At 41.1% G+C, this 23,832-nt stretch overlaps 1 protein-coding gene across 3 annotated transcripts; it reads right to left on the reverse strand.

Moving 5' to 3' along the window:
• Positions 1-236: 236 nt before the first annotated feature.
• Positions 237-19,980, reverse strand: CUNH21orf91 (chromosome unknown C21orf91 homolog). 3 transcript variants are annotated; one of them, XM_039713229.1, is made up of 5 exons: positions 19,926-19,980; positions 19,426-19,555; positions 5,542-6,057; positions 2,296-2,358; positions 237-1,260 (listed from the first exon to the last, which is right to left on the reverse strand). In XM_039713229.1, the coding sequence occupies exons 2-5, from the start codon at positions 19,547-19,549 to the stop codon at positions 1,100-1,102; spliced, it is 864 nt and encodes a 287-aa protein (XP_039569163.1). In that variant the 5' UTR covers positions 19,550-19,555; positions 19,926-19,980; the 3' UTR covers positions 237-1,099. The 3 variants fall into 3 exon arrangements, with proteins under 3 accessions (XP_039569163.1, XP_039569164.1, XP_039569165.1); XM_039713230.1 differs by lacking the exon at positions 19,926-19,980 and adding an exon at positions 19,873-19,891; XM_039713231.1 differs by lacking the exon at positions 2,296-2,358.
• Positions 19,981-23,832: the final 3,852 nt, after the last annotated feature.

The following is a 23,832-nucleotide window of genomic DNA, read 5'->3' on the forward strand; positions in this document are numbered from 1 at the left end:
CACTCATTCCATCCTCCCCCAGATATTTTCAGTGCAATTCAGCAACTTTCAGCTACTCAAATGCAGCCCTGCAGTATTTTTGGCAGAAACTAAGATTTTTTGTCATGGTAGACTGATATAAGTTTAAAAAACACAAAGGCTCTTCTGATTTATTACGCATCATTGCTACTTGCCTTTCAAAATTAAAACATTTTATCAGTCTGATCCAATTTTATAAAGAAATCATAACAAGGCAGTGTAGTATTACAAATTTATTGAGTTTCGTCAAAGTAATTTTTCAGCATTGAAAATTCCACACATATAAAACAACTTCTATGCATTAAAACCAAAGTATGGATTCTTTTTTTAATTTAAAGCAAGTGCTGTGCTTTTTTAAACATCTCATGAACCAAATTCTTCAGTTATAAAGCTGATAAAAATAATTGATACACCACTAGAGTTTTTTTTTCAACATGTGAAATTCATCTCTTTGGGAAACAATACTTTTTAAAATTGTATCATGAAAGATACAGACCTGAAAAAGGATAAACAATCATACACAAGGCATAAACGTTACACAGAGTAACTCAGACATTTTATAAAGAGATCTGGAAAAGTACCTAAAATAGTGATATTTATTTAGTATAAAATTTCAATAATAAAATATTGCTCATAATAAATAAGAAAACATGAGTTTCATTAATACTGTTCTCCCCTTAAAGCTCTCTTGGATGTAACAGGATCAGACCTGATCAAAAGACAAATTTTTGTTTTGTCCTCCATATGAAGGAGGTAGGTTTACAGGCTTCAGGTCATTCTTTGCTAGAAACAATTTTATCATAAACAAAACACAGAATTTATTTCAAGGCTCATGCGTAGTTATGGGAAAAAATAATAATCCCCAAATGTGAATAAACCTTAATACAGCAGATTTTAATACCCAAAATATTTGCCCTTTTTGTTAAACCCAAAGTGGAATAAGACTTCCCACGGATTACGAATACAAAGAGAAAGCTGCCCAAGTTTTCTCAAAAGCTTCTAAATATGGGTGCAGCTGTACCTAATGGTTATCAATGCTGTTAGGGACAGCTTGCTCTAGGGGGATGGAAGTTGTTTCCCTTTATATGGGGACGTTGGATTTCATCCCTGCTCTTCCCATCTGCAGACAGGGCAGTTTGGAGCAGTTCTTCAGCAGCTGCTCGATGGCGATGTGGCGCACGTTGAGCTCGGAGGCCAGGGAGTCCTTCTCCTGGACCTGCTGTGCCAGCTCCTCAAACACATCTGCAACAACAGCACTGGGTCAATGCACTCGGTCCCTGGACTGACACAGGCTTAGGAAGCAGCGACAAACAACACTGGGGAAGAGGCACAGACATTTAAGGGGGATCATGTGCAGGAGCTCTGCTTTTCCTGGTTCCAGCACAGCTTTGTACGCATTGCAAACAGAACAGCATCACTTCGTTTCTAGTTATAGACAACCTGAGCCAAGGTGGATCAGTTTAAAATTGAAAACAAAGCTGACTCTGGCCTGGATCAGCAGCAGTGTGGCAGCAGGACCAGGGCAGTGATTGTCCCCCTATGCTGGGCACTGGTGAGGCCACACCTCAGTCCCGTGTTCAGTTTTGGGTCCCTTACAGCAAGGACATGGAGGTGCTGGAGCGTGTCCAGAGAAAGGCAACGGAGCTGGGGAAGGATCTGCAGCATAAGTGTGATGAGGAGCAGCTGAGGGGGCTCAGCTTGGGGAAAATGAGGCTCAGGGAGGACACTGCCTGACAGGAGAGTGAAGCCAGGTGGGATCAGGCTCTTATTCCAGGTAACAAGTGACAGCATGAGAGGAAATGGCCTGTTTGCACCAGGGGAAGTTAGATTAGATATTAGGAAACATTTCTTCATGGAAAGGGTTGTCATGCACTGAAACAGGCTGCCCAGGCAAGTGGTGGAGTAACCATCCCTGGAGGGATTTAACAGACATGGAGATGTGGCATTTAGGAACCACTCGGCTTTGGGAGCCTTAGCAGTACTGGGTTAATGGCTGCTCTTGATGATCTTGAGGGCCATTTTCAATGACCCTTAACAATTCTATGGTTCTAGTCAAATTCTTAAAGAGAATACTGTGCCAATTTGCAGCACCAAAGCAGATTATGTAATGAAAGCACCTAGAAATCTCTCTGTATCACACATTTCCACGCAAAACAAGAGACATCAGTTAAAAACTTAACTGACAGAAAGGTAATCAAAAATTCTTTTTTAAAACCAGACCTTTTTTTATGACAAAGCACCATAAACCCAAAACAAAGAGTATTGAAAAATTCTCACCCTGGATTTGCTTGAGCAGTTTTTCATTAAGTTGTTTTAACTCTCCTACAGTCATTGTAGCCACTGCAACAATAAAATCTGTTATTACTACTACCAAAATCACATAAGCATCCCTAAGCAGACTCCTATTTTCTCAAGATTTCTCCTATTTGCATCCTAATAATCAACAGATGCATGGCAGTAAGTCAGAGACAGCAGTACTTATCAGTGATCTGGGGAAAGTTTGAAAATTCTCTTTTTAACGTTGACACAGACAAGGATTTACTCCATTAGAAAACCCTCTCTTCAATGTCAAAAAGGTGGAAAATCAAGCCCTGAAAACAGTAACATCCAGAATAAGAACTGCTTGGCACATTTAAATAGTATACCCTCCCCTGACTGCAAAACATGATTTCCCCAGTGTAACCCATGAAAGCACATCTGTTTGTGGACAGTTAAAAGGGGACAGTTCTGAGGTAAGTCCTGCTATGTTCCCCAGCCTGCAAGAAGCAACTTCCTAACAGAATTTTCAGCATGTGGCTCTCTGTTTTGGTTATCAAGGTTTGTGCTTTATGTATACAGGAATAACTTACACAGTTTGCACTGAGTATCTCAGTGACAAATGATGAAGGACAATCCTGGCTCGATATGAAGACCAGCATATAAAAACAGGTTTCCTTCTGTGCTCCTGGTGAGAACTATAAGATCCTCTGTATCATTCAAAAGCCCATCTCTGATCTCAGGTTGTGCATTGATCAACCTCATAGAAAATACACATTAAGCCTCAGAGGAGGGAACTGTGAAAGTGTTCTTCACTGCCCTTGATCAACAGCAGGGAAGCACTGGCCTGCATCCTAGGATTCCCTGAACCCTGCAGTGGACACACATGGTGCCATGGCTGCTGCTGAGATGCCCTTGTCACCACAGTGAAAAGTGACAATCTGAACACCACAGGGGCTACTGGGCACTGGCACAAGCTTTTAGACCTTGCAACTCTAAAATACTGTTTTTAAACTTCAGCAAAGCTGTTTCTGCTGCAGCTTAGCAAAGCTCTCATTACATACTTGAGACAAAAAACGATGCTGCAGTTTTTTTCCAGAGATTTCTCTGTGCAGAAGGTTTCTACATGGCAAATTTAAAGTCCTGAATTCTGAAAAAGATGGGTTTTAGCTACCCACTGGATTATTTGATTATCCTAAGCCTTCCCTTTCAAACTTTCTCACAGCTGGCAGTTGTGGGATGTTAAACTGCTGACAGTACTGCCAAACCAAAGAAGCTGGCAACAGCTAAGACTTGGTACTTGAGACATAATCCCAGCTAAGAATAAAGCAGATTCACCTTTCTCCTCCTTCAATCAGGTAAAATGGTGCTCCTTTCTACCTTCAGCTATCAATAAACTTGAAAAATCCCTTCTCACACTTTACCACCCTTTAAACACCATAAAAACCCTGACCAAATTTAATATAGTTATTAACAGCTAAAAATGTCAAGATTTTTCCCCCTTTCATACCCAGTGGTAGGATGCTAATTGCCCATTCTTCAGTATTTTCATTAACATTTTGTCATCTGGCAGACAGACTGGTTCACATGTTTCATGTTAGTGTTTTGGACAGGACTGTTTCATGGCACATTATTCTGATACAGAAGGGAAAGGGAGAAGGAACAGAGTACTGAATTTAAATAATAAAATATTATTCTATCCACAGCTGAGGCAAACTGAAAAAATACTGGCCAAGCTATTTACATTTCCATTAATGCTTTTTTTCAGTAGACAGCTATGTTAAGACTGAAAGTTTTGCAGTAAGAAGGTACCTAATTCTGGCATTCTAAGTTTACATGTAACATACAAGCTTAATCACAGAGCCTCCAAATGAATGCCTTTTAAAGGTAAATACTGCAAGATACAAGCAAAAATGCCTCAATGCTGTATTATGTAGTCAGAAGAAAAAACCTGTTATTGTGCTCAGTGCAGATTTAGGTCTGCATCCTGAAATCAAAGACTGGAGATAAATTCCAAGTCACTAATTTCAGTTAGACAACCCCATAAACCAGGTCAAGCTTCCATAATTCCTCTGTTATATGCTGTCCTGATTTATGTAATCCCAATTTATGACTCCAGTGGACAGGTGGTCAAACAGCCCAGTGTATCTGCTGTGATTTATGGCTTTAACGCTACTAATTCACTACAAATGCAACATGACACACCATGCAGCAGTTAAGTAAAATCCTTTCATAAAGAATGAGAAATGACTCAGCTTTGCAAGGACAGAGTTGTCAGTTTGTTAAAAAAAAAGGGAGGCTAAAGAAGCCAATTCCAACTTTTTACAGTACCTCTTTCTCTGACTCTTCTGACATTCTGATTCCATTATGACCTTGTTTTTCATCACCTGTTTTTCCCTGGAATATTTTATCAGTGTTTTTGTTTTCTTTCTCAGGTCTTTTGAAATTCAGAAAACCTCTCCAATTACTTTCCTCATCTACAAATGTAAGAGTGGACATACACCAGTTCAGGACCAAGTACTGCCTAAAAAGCAGAATGATAACAGCACATACCTCCAGGAATCTATTCCTAACACATTTCACGGAGCCTGATTCTAGAGGCACTAAAATACCCTAGCTTTTTCTAGAGATTTCTTCTAATGATCTTCTTAACAGGAAACTAATTTTCTGTTATTTTCACCATCACCACAGTCATCAAAAGATAGTTCAGGTTTTCTGCTAGAGCCTTTAAGAGGACATGGTGACAGAAAGGTCTTCCCAGTTTCTTATGCTCAACAAACACAAGGGAAAAACAAATCCAGTAAAATGCACTGGAAAGTCTGCTACTATTATTTCACGAGTTTGTTCTGCTACACGACCTCTAATTTCCTCTGCTGTTTAGGGCAGGTCTCTGTGAAATGTAATTCAGGGCACTGTGCAAGTTTAATAAGAGAGAGATTTGAAGGAGCTGAGTAACCTCTACCTCCACAGCAAGGGCTGTGCAACTCCCAGGAATGACATACAGAAATAAAATTTTTTGCATAAATTAGACATGTCCTGTATCACACTGGGCTACAGCTAAGAATAAAATTAAAACAACCCACAAAACAAAAAACACCAGCCAAACCACCCTATTTGCTCAGCCAGGTAGCTCTTTTTTTCCCCACAGATTTTACATGCTGGACTTCAGGATGAGAACTAATGCTCTGTGGAGATATGAAGTGGTCAATAGGTATCTGAAAGAACGCCCTTGCTTGCTAGGCTGTGTGTAAATGGATGTATACTCACGTTCCTCCTTGCTGTGTTGAGGATGTCTCCTATGAACACTGGCAAGTGAATCACCTTCAGCTTTTTCAGCTTTCTGGACCTGGCTGCGGTTGGACCACAAAACGCTGCTGCAGCAGAAGGTAGCACCGAGTCTGAAATCAGTGGATTCTCTTGGTTCCAGCAGAGTCTGTGAGCAGCTTGAGATGCCTCCAGATTTCCCATCTATCCATTTTGCAGAGTATCTAGGTACTGGGGAGTCAAACTGTGGGAGTAATTTTCTATCAGTCTGATGTCTGAAGCTAAAAAGCTGGTGTTGGGATGGTTTTGAGCTTTCAGAATCAGAGTCTAAATCCTTGTTTTGTGCGTATTGTATGATCCAGTTAATTTTTTTGCTCAAGATATTTTTTACTTCTGCATAAGGACTTTTAGAGAGCTTTGATCGTGGACAGTCCTGATTTGCTATTAAGTGGAATTTTTCAAAGCAGTCTCTGTGCCCCCTTAAAGATCTTGTATGTAGAAGATCTGACTTTGGTACTCCTGTAAAGACACAACAGAAAGAAGTTCACTTACTGCTAATTTTTTAATATCTTTACTCACAAGCAACCAAGAAAACAAAAACTTTAGTGATGCTTTCCTACTAACAGTCTTACCACTGAAGCAAACAAGGGTACCTCACAGTGCAAAATTTGTGAAGTTTCCCTCAGGCTTGAGTCCTTGTCACGCAAAGTGTTTTGCACACCATAATCTCTGGAGCAGGACTTCAGCGTGTGCCTCTTGCACGGTGACAGAGATGAAGCAAAGTGACAACTCCACACATGCTGCATCCCCCCTACACACAAGTGTATAAGCTGCAGAAGTAAAATAAACCCAACTGTGTACCAGCAAGTTCTATAGAACGATCTGAAGAGCAGTCTGACAGCACTAATACAAGCTCCCATCTTCTATGCATAACGTTATGAGCCATCTGCTCAAATACTGCAGGGTGCAGCCTTGTCTCATTCAAGTGGTCAAACGTAGCTCAGATTTCTGTCATAGTTTATTATTTTGCACTGGTACAAGCCTGCAGCCTAGCTAGGGAAGCAAGTTCTAATACTGTCAATGCTTGCCAACATTAAACTGTCCTGAAATTCATTTGAGGTGTGCTGGTTTTGGCTGGGATAGAGTTAATTTTTATCACAGTGTAATATGAGGCTGTGTTTTGGATTTGTGCTGCAGTGTTTTCATTATCACTGTGCAGGGCTTACACAGTCAAGGCCCTCTCTGCCTCTCTCACCACCCAGATGAGTGGGCTGGTGGCATGCAAGGAGCTGGGAAAGGACACAGGTGGAACAGCTGATCCCAACTGACCCAAGGGATATTCCACACCATATGGCATCGTGCTCAGTGTATAAAGCTGGGGGAAGAAGGTGGAAGGCAGGAATGCTTGGAGTGATGGCGTTTGTCATCCCAAGTCACCGTTATGCACGACAGAGCCCTGCTCTCCTGGGGATGGCTGAACACCTGCCCAACCGTGGGAAGCAGTGAATGAATTCCTGATTTTGCTTTGCTTGTACGGGCAGCTTTTGCTCTCCGTTTGAAACTGTCTTTGTCTCAACCCACAAGCCGAAATTCTCTCCCCATCCCACTGGGGTTAAACCATGACATCACACAAGATGGATGTTTATTCTCCTCTTTGCTCATCCTCCCTCAAAGACTGTTCAAATAGCTACAGCAGGTAACTTAAACCTCTAAGTAACTGCTAGTGATTGACAGGTTAAAAAGGAACACAATCTGTGAAGATCTGCAGTTGGTGAGTGAACACAGATGGTATGAGAAATGACTATTCCAGAAAGTTAATAGTGCCCCAGTACAAAACGACTTTCTGCAACTTCAGTGGATATTTATTTTTCTTCACGTACACAGTAGATTCAGAATCCAAGTCCAGAATAATAAACAGTTTGTCATTTATCTCAGTACCCCATTTATTACTTGGGAGGGTCTCAATACAATGAAAACCAATTCTGTCTAACAAGTTTGTCACTGCAAGTAACAACAACATGCCTGTAAACCAGAGGTTGAAAGTGCTTAATGCCAAACTATTTAAAACAACAAACAATGTAACTGGATCTCAATCTAGGCAACATGAAGCAACCTGCAGCAATCCTATCTTTTAGCCATTAAAAGTGATTAAAATAAAAGAAAAACCGTGAAACCCAACGTAACAAAACCTGGTAACAGAGACATTTACAGACGATTAGAACAAAGCCACATGTTACAACAAGTCTCAGTTCTAGTTGATTTACCCTCCTAAATTCTTCTGGTAAAGTGTAATCTCCCCATCCCATGCAATTAAAAAGTGATACAATGTTTTCATTAAATTACTGAATCCCACAAAATCCCACACTAATCTCAAAGCTAATCTGTAAAGGTAAAATTTTTAACATGAAACTGAAAACAAATCCAAGCACTTCATTTTGATTATCTCACTTGCTGGTATCTGCTGTTTGAAGCTGGGGAGTTCAAACATCTAGAATAGCCATTACAAATTGTTGATTTTCCACTCTTTGGGCAGCACTGAAACTTAAGTGCATGATTTTCTGGCTGAGTTTCTGAGAGTGCACACAATTTATGGGGCAAAAATGTCCAAAAAACTGGAAAATAGAAGAAAACACCAGTGGAATTAATTTTGTTCTTGGCACTAGAGGAAAAAGGTAAAGTCATGAAAACAGATGCTCCTTCTGTTCATGAGGTAACCATTAGAAGAAACAAAACTCACATACTAACCAGAGGCAACTTTTAAGAAGGAAGTTCTGGAGTTAAGTACAGTCTTTACTCCAGAAGTAAGAGTAAGGGGATACTCTGTGCCTCCTTTCAGTGGGCAGTAAAGATTCTCACTCCACACCTCAAAATATTTTTCAACCTCTTTCAGCAAATGAATACTCACCAACTTATCTTAAACTCTGTATTATCTGCTGCCTACTTGCAATGCTATTTTACCTCTCTATCTTTACAGAGACTTAAAAAACCCCAACAAACATTTCTATTGAAACAAGAAAGACAAGTAATTTGTTTTCATGACTTATCAGCACCATTTAAATAGAGCAAGCCTGCTTAACTCAAGTAGCATAATGGAAACCTTAAGTCTTTAAGCCATTAAGGGAAAGCAAACACTGTCAAGTGAAATTATAAGGCAAATATATTCACAACACTACAAACCCTAGAAAACTAGAGTGATTTGTTAAATGTTACTTGCTTTACCCAAGTGATTCTTCAGCATTCTACTTCGCTGCTGCTCATAGTGCTTTATTTTACTTACAGAAAAGAATCAATGGGCTGAAAAACATGTTTTGCACAATTTTCCATACAATAATGCTCAGGAACCCACCTAGCAAACACACCTGCACAACAAATGACAGAATACTGATGGTATCACCTAAAAAAAGAAACTCCTTTGAGGCTGCTTCATTATTTCAATGAGAATAAATGTTACTTGTCCAGTAGGAGAGGAGCATGAGACTACACAAAATAGCCAACACACAAATTGTTACACAAAGAAAGAATGAGAGCAGCATGACCTCATGAAGCCCCAAATGAATTATGTCCGAGTCTTAAACTCAAGGTTATTTAAGTCTTTCCTTCTGATGAATTTATCTTTTAAGAGTTCTGAACATTGCTAACATTGCCCATTCTAAAGGCATGCTGCTCAAAGAGATCTGTTTTATCTGAACTCAGTAATAGAGTGCCTGAAATGAGCAATTATTACAGAAGAAAAAAAACCCATACTACTTCAAGAGTTTAAGCTTTGCTATTTATATTTCACACATTAGCCACAATGTCCCTCTTTCTGAGCTCAGGCAGGTAATTACAAAACACTTCCAGTATACAAGATCAGAACTTACATCCTACCCCTTCTCTATTCCACTGCAAAAGCTCCAAAGGGGTCCTATCTAAGGAATCTTGAATAAAGTAAGGAACTGAAAATGTGCAAATCCAAACCAGTTTTGCAGAGAAGTGGTAACAAACCTGCTTCAGCTTTCACATAACTGGCATGGATTTTTACTGTAACAATCACACACAAAACCAAAACAACCATCAATCTCTCTTTTGTCCTAAGGTGACAATTAGTCCTTTCCTATGCAGAGAACATCAGCCACAACCTTCTGGAAGAGCTGAGCAGGGACAGCAGCTGCTGTGCCAGCACAAACTAACAACCACACACCAGAATTACAGCAAGCTAGGGTATGGTTCTTTGGAACAAATCCTTCTGTTGTGGGCAATACCATCAGCCTTATGAGGCACAAAAGATGTCCATTTTTTTCCCGGAAGATTTCATACTCCACTCAGACTACTTCATATTTTTCCCTTCATCACAACTGCAGAAAAAGCTACAATCTGGTGAGCTGGCATGGACCAAGTGATATATAAAAATGATTCAGTTTTATTGCTTTATTCAACACTATACACCAACAGATGAATAAAGCATGGCAAGATTTCTGTACAAAACAAGAAGCAATACTGTAATTTTGATAAACAGCTATTGTGAGTTTTGGGGACTTTCACATGGTTTCGGTTCTGTCTCCACATTTCTGTTTGCTAATATCAACCTCAATCTTTCTTACCTTTTGTCTGATTCTCCAAGTCTGCAATCATAAAACCATCAACTTACCCCCCTACTCCCCCATTTGCAGGTGTGTACATTTGCTCCTAGTCTTACTTTCCAAGAACAGGATTGCAGACTCTGTCCAAGTACACCCTAAGCTTCATATTTACTTTTTCAGAGAAGGGGAAAAAGCCCTCAAAAAGCAGCAAAAATACCCAACCCAACAACCACACCGAGAAGAAAAGTTTAATCTGCAGGGGAAAAAAAATCCCACAAAATTCACCAATATCTAGAAGACCATATCTAACAAACTTAAGACAGCACAGATGCTATTAGGAAACAAGCTCATGCCAGAGATCATTCCGCAAGTGCACATGATTCACAGGCTGATGCCAAACCTCCAGACAAATCATAAAACAACATAACTGCTTACAATCCATTATTTGTTTCTGATTCTAATAACTCATGTGTCCTAGATGAAATATGAACGTATCACTCAACAATATCTTTGTATATTGACTCGAAGAACAGACTGCCTACATAAGTGCCTAATGCTTAGGCAAAAAAAACCTCAACCCAAACCCTGACTTTCAATTCATAAGCTATGCAAGGCAGCCTGTCAACATGACTCTTAATCCACTCCTACAAAGTAATTTTCTAAATGCATGACTAGCAATCAGGCAGTTTAATACACATTTTTGTAACTTCTATTTATTCATAACTGTAAAGTAGCTGAGAGCAAGGAGAATATTTACAAGATAACCAGGTGAGCAATCACATCTCAACAAATTCTACCCCATTTTAAGGCATTTGTAATTGGAAGTAAATGAGTTTCCATCATATTAAAAGTTTTTTGCTTTCTGGCTTTTTTGAGGGTAAGAAACCTACAAAGACTATTTCTGCCTTTGCAACTGATTCACTGAGAACTACGTGTAACTCTTCTTCATTATAAAGACATAGAACTAGAAGTAAAATGTTTGCTCATGTTTATATAAAGCTGGCTAGAAGAGTTGTCGTATTTGGAAGTTATAGTAGTAATCAACAAGCACGATTTAAAAGGAATATTCTTGAATACCAAGATAATTCCACATCCCTTCACAAATGTTTCCATAGAAAAAAATAAATCAGTGATCATTAACTTGCTTATCTTCAACAGTGGGATTTTTAAAATTTGTTTGGCATTCTCTTAAAACAACCAAACAAACACACAAACTTCTTATTTGGTCTTTCAGATCCATCAGTTGGAAATAACGTTAAAGAAAGCCTACATTCCCTTCTTAGCATTTCCTAATGTACTGCTGTAAATTAATTGTTTTTTGCAATGGTGAATAGCAGCTGAAGTAGAAAATCCCCCCTGAATGTAATATCAACTAAAATAAACAGGAATACTTGCAGAAACATGAATAGTCAATGATGAGTTAGAACTACACCATTAGTTACTTAAAGCCTCCTTAAAGAATTTACAAATAATTATGAGCAAGATTTGTACCTGATCATATCTTCTGCCTCCAGTTTGAGTTAGCTGTGGAGACCTGCCTTCACAGCCAGTGAAGCAATGCTTCTCAGGCACAATTCACCTCACCTGAAACAGTGAGCTCCAGAGGGGTTTGTCACAGGCATCCCTGCTCTTCTCCTTTAATCCTACAGTAAGCAAGAACCCCTCCCTGTGGCTGCCCACTTTCAGAGCCCTGGTCTTCAGTGTGTGTTCCCAGATGTTCCAGCTGCTGCTCCCCTCAGCTGTCCACCTCAGGAGCACTCTGTAAACAGGGATGTTCAGCCAGCTCATGGAACAGCTCCTAGACATCTGCGAGTGTCCACTAGGAACACAAAGCTCAGATGAGCTCCAGTGTGGAAACACAGAGCACCGGGAATATTTCTCTCTGCTCTGGGGTGTCCTGACCCCCAGGGGAGCACTAACTTTGACCCTCATCCATGGAGAAAGTTTCCTAGACTTCAAAATATACTAGAATCCACAAAAGTGTGAAATAAATCATAGAGAGTAGTGTAGGTGTATCACTTAGTGAGAAATTTAAGTTTTCAAATTTTTAGTATGTTGTGAATAGAAGCAAGATAGAGAGCACAGAGTGTTGTCCTGAGTTTCTTCTTCATGGGTTTGGGTGGCATCTTGTAATTGAGCAAAAAAGTCTGCATTGTGGACTCTTTAAAATCAGTTATTAAGTTAAAAAAAATCTAGGTGTCAGTTCCTAATTGAATAGTTTAGTCTTAAGAAACCTTTCAACAAAAAATTGTTAACCATTTTGTACCTTCTAATAAAAAACTGCCAAACTCACAATAGTGAGACTGTTTTACTAATAAAAAATAATAAACACTTAAATCCAAACATAAACTACCATCTTGAGTACCTAATCCAAACCCAAAAATACCAACACTCCAGTGTGGTTTACCTGCAGCAGACAGAAAGGCTTCACAAGACATTCAATGTTCATGTCTTATCTATTTTAAGCCACTGCTGCATAGGCTGTTTACCAAGAGTGCTGAAAGAGGGGGGTTCCCAGAAAAGCAGATCCCAAGACCTGTTCAAAATGCATAAGACAAAAGTAGCCCATGATAACCTAAGACAACAAGTTATCTACATGTCTAAATGACAAAAACCTGATACTCTTCAGCTGTACGGTTCTGCCAACAGTGGAAAGCAGGATCATTAGAGATGTGTATCTCCAGTACATCTGCCTGACAAGATGTAAAGCCAACTGCTATTTTTAAGGGTTTACATGCAATCTCATTTGAGAGTTAAATCTTATGATTTATTAGACTGGCTAGAAGGAAAATGCCAGTGCCATTCATTAACTTCTAAAACCAGACACTTTGCAAATACTAGATATTATCTTGTTCATAAATTAAAGTTCTCTCCTCGCTTTCATATGATAATGCCAGTACTTTCCATACATCAAGTGTGCACACAAATCACCTCCCACTTCATTCCTATCAGCTCATTTGTATTTTAGCACAGAGCAAAAATATCAGACAGAAGTTCAGCTGGCCCCTTAAACATATTTTCAAAAATCATGTTCCTTATAAACTACTTTACTAAGAAGAATTTGCTACTATATTAAACAAAGTAATGCACTCTGATGAAAACTTCACTACTGCAAAATGTTATGCCACACACTTTGTAAGAAAAATCAGTTAAACAGACCTAGAAGAGAGTGGAAGTCATAAACTGGTATTTCTGCAGTCTGGATGATACCAGGTAACATAAATACTCAATTATCTTGTTTGCATGGACAAACCTCCCAAATTTGCACACTAAGAATGCAAAAACGTATTTATTGAACCAGCTTCACAGCTTGGCATTGCTCAGTGGTACTTGTACAGCATTCAGAGTAAGAACAGCATCTCCAATCATGCTCAGACTTGAATTTGTAGTTAAGAGTTTTAGTGGAAACTGCAGCTAATTTCACATGTCCATTCAACTTTGCAGAAATGAGTCATACCCCTGGCCTGAAAATGTTACCTTGAAATAAGTTCTCATCTATCTAGTCTAAAGGGCAACGATGGAAATTTTTAGTTTTTATTGCCAGAATAATCTATTTTAGTGTTTATCATTTCATTAACACTGAAAAAATAAGGATGTGTAATATTCTGGAACAGAATTAAATCAGTGATTTCCACTTGTTTCAACTATACCTTACAACACATTTTATTTCAGTGAGATATTCTTCTGTATGGTGTAAAAAGGAAAAAAAAACCTGAAATTTGTGTGCTTACAGTTTGCAACAACTAAAAAGGAAAAAAAAACCTGAAATTTGTGTGCTTACAGTTTGCAACAATTAAACTCACCCACTCCTTTTAATTTTTTTTTTAATGAACACAGAATGAGAACATTATACAAGATTTTATAGACCTTAAGAGGAAAAAAACTATGTGGTAAGACAGATTTATTTACAACATCCTTGTCTCAGCCTGGAGACTCAGATGCACTAACCTGATGCTGAAATTGTCTCAAAAGCTGAGTCTATCAGCACTTTAAAGGACCATGGAAACCTAACTACTTCAAGATAAATCAGGGGAATGGATGCCCAGTACTTACACTGTCTTATATTACAGCACCTGGGATGGGAACTGTGATTTGCTATTCAGCTGTTGAGCTCTAAACAGAAATGGAAGTGAGCCAGTTTGCTTGTCAGCCAGCATTGTCCAAGATGTTATTGTAGTTAGCAGCACTGGACAGCAAAAGAGTAAAAAATCATCTCAAACAATCACATTTTCCACTTCTATTACCATCTGTCTCTGTTACAACTCTTGAATGTGAGGAAATGCAGGTTTTAAAATAACTCTGCATTAAGAAATACCAGCATAAACCCAGTTAAAGACAGATACACTATGTAAAGTAATGCAAATGTTAAGTTATAATTGTTATAGACTTCCAAGTTTGATGTTCAAACAAAAACATTGAAGCATTAGTATCTTGAAGCCGGGATTTCCACAGGTGTCCAGAGGATCCCAGGAGACAGCTGCCTTCTGCAATGCCTTCCCATGGGAAGAAACCTGACCACCTCTAAGCAGCACCACAGGCAGGACCCTCTGTCTGCTGCAGTGTGAGGGGTGATGCACAGTCAAAGACTAGTTTGGACTGGAAGGAACCTTAAAGACCATCTCATTCCAGCCCCTTATCATGGGCAGGGACACCTTCCACTAGACCAGGTTGCTCAGAGCTCCATCCAACCTGTCCGTAAAACACTTCTAGGGATGCAGCATCCACAACTTGGAAATACTACAAGTGGAGTTTCAAAACACCATATTCAGGCAGAGGATTTTGTTTTGTTGATGTATACATTTAAAGACAGGTTTTTATACATACACAAGCGTGTATTTTTCAGTTTCCATGCATTTCTCCCCACCCTTGAGGTAACTGCAGATTTGTTGTTAGTACTGTATCTCTGCTGCCCCTTATCATGGGCAGGGACACCTTCCACTAGACCAGGTTGCTCAGAGCTCCATCCAACCTGTCCGTAAAACACTTCTAGGGATGCAGCATCCACAACTTGGAAATACTACAAGTGGAGTTTCAAAACACCATATTCAGGCAGAGGATTTTGTTTTGTTGATGTATACATTTAAAGACAGGTTTTTATACATACACAAGCGTGTATTTTTCAGTTTCCATGCATTTCTCCCCACCCTTGAGGTAACTTGTTGTTAGTACTGTATCTCTGCTAAGCAGAGTTCAGTTAATCATCTTCTCATATTCTAATGAAATTAAAAAGAAGAACTTTGTTTCCACTAACACACAACACATGATTTCCTGGCTTATGCAAACCAGTCACATATGAATTCAAAACATTTCCTGTTTCAATCCACTGATTACTACTGTGACACCTACTCAGAAAAGCAAACAATGCACCATCTCTGATGCTTGCTTCATCTGCACAGGGCAAACAAAGCCCAACATTAAAGTCCAGCAGATCCTGCCCACCAGGATATTTTAAACCTCAAGTACAACTTTAAAAACACTGTCTACAATCAGCTTCATTTTTCAAAATGTTTAGTATTTCACGTGTAAGCACTTTGCATATTTTAAACTTTAAGAAGCACTGTAACATTCTGTTGTGCTATATCATCTGACTATGAACCTTCAGACACAAAAGCTAGTTTGGCAACAGAAGTATTTAGGTGTAGCTTGGTACACTCAGCTTCCCTGAGTGTGAATCCTCAAACTAAGTCAGCTGGATGAGCCAGTGCAACAGGAAAAAAAATACTGCCCTTTCCAGAGACAACACTGCTCTCACCCCTTTTAGACTGAAGACCAGAACTACTAAACTCTACCGAGCATGTTGCTCTTTCCTTGTTCAAGAAAGACAGATGACAGTTAACAGGATTAAGTTTAAACCTGCATATTAGCTTTAGTAATTCCAATGCCCACGTTCTCTTTTCTTCTCCCCTTGCTATCACTCTTTCTGTCAGCTTCAAAGAAATAGATCCTATAATCCACATGTATCACTCCTGAATAAATTCTGGAACAGACACCACAAATGATCTCCCAGTTACACTCAAACCAGCATTTCTGTGAATCAACTGAACTTAGTAAGAAGCATAATCACAGCTTATTTCACTAAAACATTAAAAATCTATTATTAGAAAAATCATGATGGAGACCTGAAAACCAAAGGTTTTATGGCACAGTAACTGACTTCCTTAAACAGAAATTCATCAGTTATTTAACCAAGACAGATTAAGCTTTCTGTATAGCAGTATTCTCTATAAATGACTATAAAAGAAACACAATTTTCCCCCCCACTTATGTAACATTACCAAGATACTGTCCAAACATAATAAAGGTTACAAATAAACACTCCAATGTCAGAAAAGTAAGGGCTGAGAGATGTCATAACACTGATCCAGAAATTAGTCATTATTAGAGATGGGGATGGTCTCCAACTCCCCCATTTGTAATTCTTCCTCTTACTGACCCAAGCCAATCAACAACATCACCATTGAGACACAGGCAAACTTGTACAGCTGCTGAACTCACAGATGCCAGGAGCTGCAAAGATTCACCACCACTAGATTACACTGTAATTAAGTGCAGCTAAGTAAAATATATTTCTGTAGTATTTTGTTCACTGACACTTGAGAAGTCTGTTTCGAGGGTTCAGCTGCATCAGTTCCCAGCACATGGATTTGCCAAGTCCAGGTTTAAGCAGTCACATACTGCTGGCATGAAGGGAAACAGAATTGTCCTCAGCAGTTTTGCTAATATGATGCCCTGCTAAAAAAAAGAAAGCTGGGAAGCCTACTTCCAGAATTTCATACCTAGATTCACAAACCAGAAGTGTATTTAGGTCAGAGAAGATCTTCAAAATCACTGAATTACAAACCTAAGATTGCCAAGCCCACTGCTAGCCCTTGCACATCCATCTGTAATACTCCTTTCTATCCCAAGCCAGCTCCTGGTGCAGACTGCATGGTCAGGAAAGATGGAAGAGGTGCCATACATTCCAATTAAGTCAGACAGCACTTAACACATGGAAGTTAACAGGGTGCTGCAAACAGTGGGAGTACTCAAGCATCCTGCAAGATGCTGAGCTGTGACTAATAGCCTGCCTGCTCTCCAACAGCAGCTATTTCCTGCTTCTCTGAGGGAGCAGTTCCACACGCACACCAACACCAAAAATGAGCAAGCCTGTCTTAGCTGTTGCATGAGTACCTTTTTAGAATTGCCTACTTCACTTCCTGAAATACTTAATATATGTATGGGTTTTAATTGCTGACAGTTTTAAATATGATGCTACATAAAAAGACAAACTATCAGCGAGATCGACACTCTCTTGTAAGTGTGGGATAACACATCCACAAGAGTTGATGCAGCTTGCAGCTGATTCTGTTCAACAAGTTTTAATGCATCTGAACTCCATTAAAACATAACCAGGAGGTCAGTATGAAAACATCCAATATAACATTGTGCTTTAGTGAATTACCCAGTTCATGCTGTACCCAGGGCTGCCAAAAGACTTATTTGAGACACATAAAAATGAGACTTTGTCACAAAAAAAATACAGGAATGTAGAGATACATCAAAAGTAGGAAAAGCGTGACCATAGGTATGGTAAAGAGCTGACTCATGCAGTAGTTCAGCTAAAAAGCCTTATAATCACTCTATATAAAAAGTCACTGACACAGCCTCTGCCACCTTTAAGCCTCTCCTCCCTATGAGCAGTAACAGTACATCTTTTCAAAGTGGCACACAAAAGAAAGACTTATCAGAAATTGAGGCATTTTGATGTTAACATGATCAAAGATATGTATACTTTTATTATGCAAAATAAAAGAATTGCAATGGCCTGTGTCACTTCAGGGAAGCTTTTATCACTATTCTATTCCATGCAGCCTCCTTTTAAAATTAACTGGAAATTTAGAAGATTATGCAAAGGTTTGCACAGATTAAGTCTTTCCTACCATCAAGGCTATTTAAAGCAAAAAACCTCAAACCTATTCTACTTAAAACACATGATCACTTTGTAAAGTCACAGCCATAACAAGCAGCTTTGACAAATCCACAGCTTATCTCAAACAACAGAGCACAGAAACCATCCAGCATTTTTCTAATGTGTTCTATCACTTTCAACACTTTCAAAACAAAACTACATTAGGAGTGTAATGGAAGCACTTAATTCTCATTGTGTCGGTATGTTTTTAAAGACTAGAGAGAGAGAGAGAAACATCTTCTCTCCACAATGAGAAGTCTAAACCTAACATTCTAAAGCAATAAGAAAACCCAAACAGACTGACAGGTTGTCTTAGGTTAGACAGCTGCTCTTGAGTTTCAACAAAAACTGCAAGTACACAGGCACGTCTCCTCTAAACAAAAACAAAAAACATGGCAATTACTTCTGAAGTATCAAAGTAGTGGTGAGACTGAAATACACTGCCTCTACTAGCAACAAAAATCTACTACCTGTTATCAAGAAATGATAACAGAAATGATGGGACTAATCACATAACACTGTTGAGATCTTTACATTCAATTGCCTCACAGCAACATAAATTACTCTGGGTAGTCATATCTACATATAATTGGGGAAGACCACTTTATGTAAGGGAAAGAAGTTACTTTGTTGCTCCAAAGACAAGCAATTTGACTTAAAAAAGGACAAAGATAATCTACTGCTCATTCACGCATGAAGAAAAGCAACAAGGTGGGGAAATTTTTTACCAAAACAGGTTTAAAATTTTAAAAATACTATTGTAGAAGCCAAAATGGTTCTGTAAGATTAGTCTTTTAAAAGATGGCAAGAACTCCTACTTTACAATCTGCTGACGCTAGGAAGCTTTGATAATGAACCCTGTTTTACCACATTACGCATACTAACATTTTATGAAAATAAAAATAAATTTTGAAATTTATGTCATAATTTCAAAAAAAACTATGAAAACAAAAATTCCATTCCCCTGAGCAGATCTAGTGAAAGCAAAGTGATCCGCTTCCAAAAACCCCAAATACCATGCTATAAAATTTGCAATTTAAGCTTGCTTTACACACAGACCCCCCCTCTAACTACTGAGCAAACCCTATGAATAAAGGCAGAATGTGATTCAGATCCCAAATACAACACCAGAGATCTAATGCCAGGAGATGGAATAAACACCAGGGCACTCCAGAGGCTCTGGAAAGAGGGGGCTCACCTTCACATCTGGAGGAGCAGCACCCACCTTTACCAGAAACGAGCGAGAAAACAAACCGATTTAAAACTTTACCTACAGACAGACGCTTCCACGCCCGCAACCCGACGGAAGCCTTTGAGGGGGCGGCTGCGCGCCCACCCCCGGCCGGGCGGGCCGAGGCAGGCTCCTGCCGCCAGTCCTACCTTCGATGTTCAGCTCGAAACAGACGTGGCAGAAGGAGAGCGTTTCCTTCTCGGTGCCCAGCTTGCACACGCTGCAGATGTTGTCATCGTCCAAGTCGATGCTCACGAACTGCTCCTCGTTCATAGTGCCCTGCGGAGGGCGACAAGGGACGGGAGGGTTACGGGAGGGCCCCGGGACGGGCAAGGGAGCGTCCCGGCAAAGTTTTCCCTTTGGAGAAACTGAGGCCAGGCCGCACAGCGGCGACCCGAGACTTCCCCCTTCTCTCGCCCGCAGGCTGCCCCGTCCCATCCCGTCCTGCTCCCCAGCAACTCCATCACCAGCTCCATCATCGCTGCCCCCTCCTCCCTCCCTTCCTTCCTCCTCCGCGCGCCAGCAGCGCGGACGCCCCGCCACCGCCCGCACCGCGATATCCCCGGCTCTGCCCTACCCCCTACGGCTAATCCTACCCCGATCCCGAACCGCAGCCCCGATCCCGAACCCCAGCGCCGTCCCCGCTCACCGCCGCCCGCCCCGGCCGCGCTCCGCTTTGTCCGCCCTCCCGCGCCGCCGCCGCCGCCGGAGCTCCGGGAGCAGCCAGGAGCTCCGGTTTGTCCGGGCCTGGGAGCGGGCGGGGCGGCGGAGAGCGGCCGCGCTCCCCCCGCAGCAGTTGGTCTGCGCCGCGCGGGCGGGCGGGCGGGGCCGGGGCTGCCCGGCGTGAGTCACCCGGGGGAGCGCGGCCGGCCCGCTGGCACCGCGACACCGTGACACTGTGCCGAGCGTGCAGCCGGGGCTTGGTAGAGGTGGGGGCTGAAAAACAAAAGGCACACTGATGGAATGTGGATTCCGCTCAGGAACCGATATTAAAACCCAGACAGGGCTCTGCTGGCGCTCCGAATCACAGGTTCTGGATATAGTTGGAGAGGAGCGCAGAGGGTCATTGGTCCCACCTGTCTGCCCAAGCAGGATCATCCCAGAGCACATGGCACAGGATTGGGTCCTGATGCTTCTGGAATATCTCCCGTTAGGGAGACTCCGCACTCTCTCCGGACAACCTGTTTCAGCATGTGTTCACTTGCTCAGTAAAGTTCTTCCTCAAGTTTAGGTGGAACTTGCTGGGCACCAGTTTTTGCCTTTTCCCTCTTTTTCTGTTGGTTGGCAACACTGGGAAGAGGTCGATCCTTTCGTCTGGGGAATTTCCACAATTGACGGAAATTACGTACAGCACATTCCTACATGTCAAAGTGGGATTATTTATGGGAGAGCTAAGTAATCTTCCAGAGGCTCCTTTGTTGAAACACATTGCTGCAGTTTTGATTGTTTCTTTCATTGTGTTTTCTTGGGGTGTTTTCTTTAATTTTATCAAAAAAAGACAAACGCATGTGATGCCATCCAGAGGTGTCTGGACAAACTCAAGAGGTGGCCCATGGGAATCTCATGATGTTTGACAAGATGAAGTCCAAGCTGCTGTACCTGGGTTAGGGCAACCCCAGCACCAATCCAGGCTGGGGATGGACAGATCCAGAGCAGTCCTGGGAGAAGGACCTGGGCATGCTGGTGGGTCCCATGGCTGGACATGCCCTGGCCATTGGGAGCCCAGATCCCCCCGTGTGCTGGGCTCATCCAAAGCCCCGTGGGCAGCAGGGCAGGGAGGGGATTCTGCCCCTCTGCCCCGCTCTGCTCAGACCCCACCTGCAGGGCTGCATCCAGCTCTGGGCTCCCAGCACAGCAAGGACAGGGACCTGCTGGAGCCAGGCCAGAGCAGGCACCAAGGGGATCAGAGGGATGGAGCAGCTCTGCTGGGAGGAAAGGCTGAGAGAACTGGGATTGTTCAGCCTGGAGAAGAGAAGGCTTTGGGATGACCTAATTGCAGTTTTCCAGTATCTGAAGGGAGCCTACAAGAAAGATGGAGAGAGACTCTTTACAAGGATCTGGAGTGACAGAATAAGGAGGAATGGCTTCAAAGTGACCAAGATTAGATATTAGGAAAAATTCTTTATTGTGGGAGTGGTGTGGCACTGAAACAGTGCCTTGAACATCCACCTGGAGAAGTTGTGGATGCCCCATCCCTGGAAGTGTTTAAGGCCAGTTTGGATTGGAGTTTGAGCAACCAGGTCTAGTGTGAGGTGTCCCTGCATGGCTGGAACTAGAATATCATTAAGGTCCCTTCCAACCCAGGCCATTCTATGCTTCCATGATTTTCTGAAAACAAAAGAAGTCCTGCACTGTGCTAGGCAGCAAGTTGACTTTAGATTTGCTTCTGTTGGAGGATGATGGAGTGTTTCGTTGCAGAGCTCGCTGGAATCATCCTCAAATTTGGAGTTTGAGCAACCAGGTCTAGTGTGAGGTGTCCCTGCATAGCTGGAACAAGAATATCATTAAGGTCCCTTCCCACCCAGGCCATTCTATGTTTCTGTGATTTTCTGAAAACAAAAGAAGTCCTGCACTGTGCTGGGGTTCCATCCTTTACTGCTCTTAGGCAGCAAGTTGACTTTAGATTTGCTTCTGTTGGAGTATGATGGAGTGTGTTTCATTGCAGAGCTCTCTGGAATCATCCTCAAATTGTTTCTGCTACAAGCTGAGAACTGGATCTGGGAGAGGGATGCATTTCCTTCTCTCCTTGTCATCTGCTTTTTTCTGAAGGGTATCAAAGAAGTGGCACGTTGGCTTCACTGCAGCAGAAAAATTAAGACAGAAAAAGCACATCAGCCTGGGTTGGAAGATTAAGAAACGGAAAGGGAGACTGGACAAATGGTGGTGGAGCTTTATAAAATCTATAATTATTAAAGTATTTTCCCCTCCAGAATCTGATGTCTATTGAGTCTCAACAGCTCATTGCCACAGTGCAGCAGCAGCTGCTGTAAAATCCAAGGGCAAAAAAGTCATGAATCTTGTTAATAAATGACATGTGGGAGACAGTATGGCTCTTGGTAACTGAGCTGCTTTTCTTGTCAAATATTGCTATAAAATATAGAGGTCATTGCAGTAAAAATAGTGAAGGAGAACTAATGTTTCAGGCACAAGTTTCTGAAAAAAGCTAGCAAATACCAAGATGAAGATTGTGAAATTGTAGCTGCTGCCCATGGTGTGGCTTATATGTATTCATACACATTTGTATTTCCTCCCTTGGTTTATCAGTGCATGTGATTCTAGTTAACAGTTTACTTACACTGGAAAATTATTTTAGTAGGAAACAAATCTGTTCTGTCTTTCTATGTTTCTTTTTCCCTACTGAGTTTGCATTTTCTTAACAGGGAGGCTTTGGCAGTGATCATGTTTCACTAATTCCCACTGCTTCACCTTCCCCCAGCTGCTTGGTCATGTTCCCACACTGTTCTCTCTCTGTGTTTCTGTTTGTGAGGTGACACAAGGGACTGGATCGCTGGTTTAAAGTTAGAGAGTTAATTCTGCCTCAGGCTGATTCACTGTGGTTCACAGTGCAGCCCTACAAGCACTGGGGGAAGGCAGATGAAGGGGTAATGCATAGATGACAATGAATACTCTGGACACTGAATCATAAATTCATGGACTGAGTTCTATCAGGGTCTTCCCTCCAAATACTGAAGTTTTGGAAAGAAAAGCTTGTGGCAGTGTTTTATAAACATACTGAGTTCCAGTTTTGTGAGCAAAGATTTAGGAGTTCTAAAGCTAAAAGGCATTTTTACTGAAAAATACAGCATTAAACAGGAATCCAGGGGGAGGTGAGGCAAAATACTGCAGTGGAGATTCCCAGTGGAGACCACGAATAATATTGACACAGCCCAAATGAAAGTATCTGTGTAGGTTTGCATATTAAAAGAGACTCAAGAAATGAGAAAAGGTTGTCAAAAAGCTGAATGTTAGACTAGGTGAAGTAGGTCTGTCTCCCTGAAAATTAAGAAGTGACATATTGAAATCAGCCTGACTTCTTTGCCCTCTCTTTTCTGCTCTCCCTTGGGCTTGGGGATATTTTTCCCCTTGGTAGGTCAGGCGACTGTGGCTTTTCCAGGCACTCTGGCAGATCTTCATGTTCCTCAGGCATTTCTGTCTGCAGTTAATAAACACATGCATTTCCTCCAACTCATCTGTTTTGCTTTTTTTTTTTTAAATCTTGTTGTATTCTCGTGGATTTTTTTACTTGTTTCTTTTACTTGTTGCTGTCCAATTTTTTTTTACAGATCTTTTGTTCTTGTGTTCTCTGACCTTTCCTAGTTTACTTTATCTTTCACTCCTGGAAGACAAGTATAGATAGGAATGATTTGCTGTACCCCCCATTCATCTATTTTGTGACCTGATATATCTTCTTATTCTCCCAGTCCTCTTTCAACTTTATTCAGTGCAACCTTTACTATAATGTCCTATTTAAAATCTTTATTGACTCGTCTTTGGCCCCTTAGTGTGTGGCATAAAACCTAATTGAAAAGGGGCAGTTCCACATTCCCTGTCCCTGC

Source organism: Passer montanus, unplaced genomic scaffold, assembly GCF_014805655.1.
Source record: "Passer montanus isolate IOZ18808 unplaced genomic scaffold, ASM1480565v1 scaffold28, whole genome shotgun sequence".
NCBI classification, from domain to species: Eukaryota; Metazoa; Chordata; class Aves; order Passeriformes; family Passeridae; genus Passer; species Passer montanus.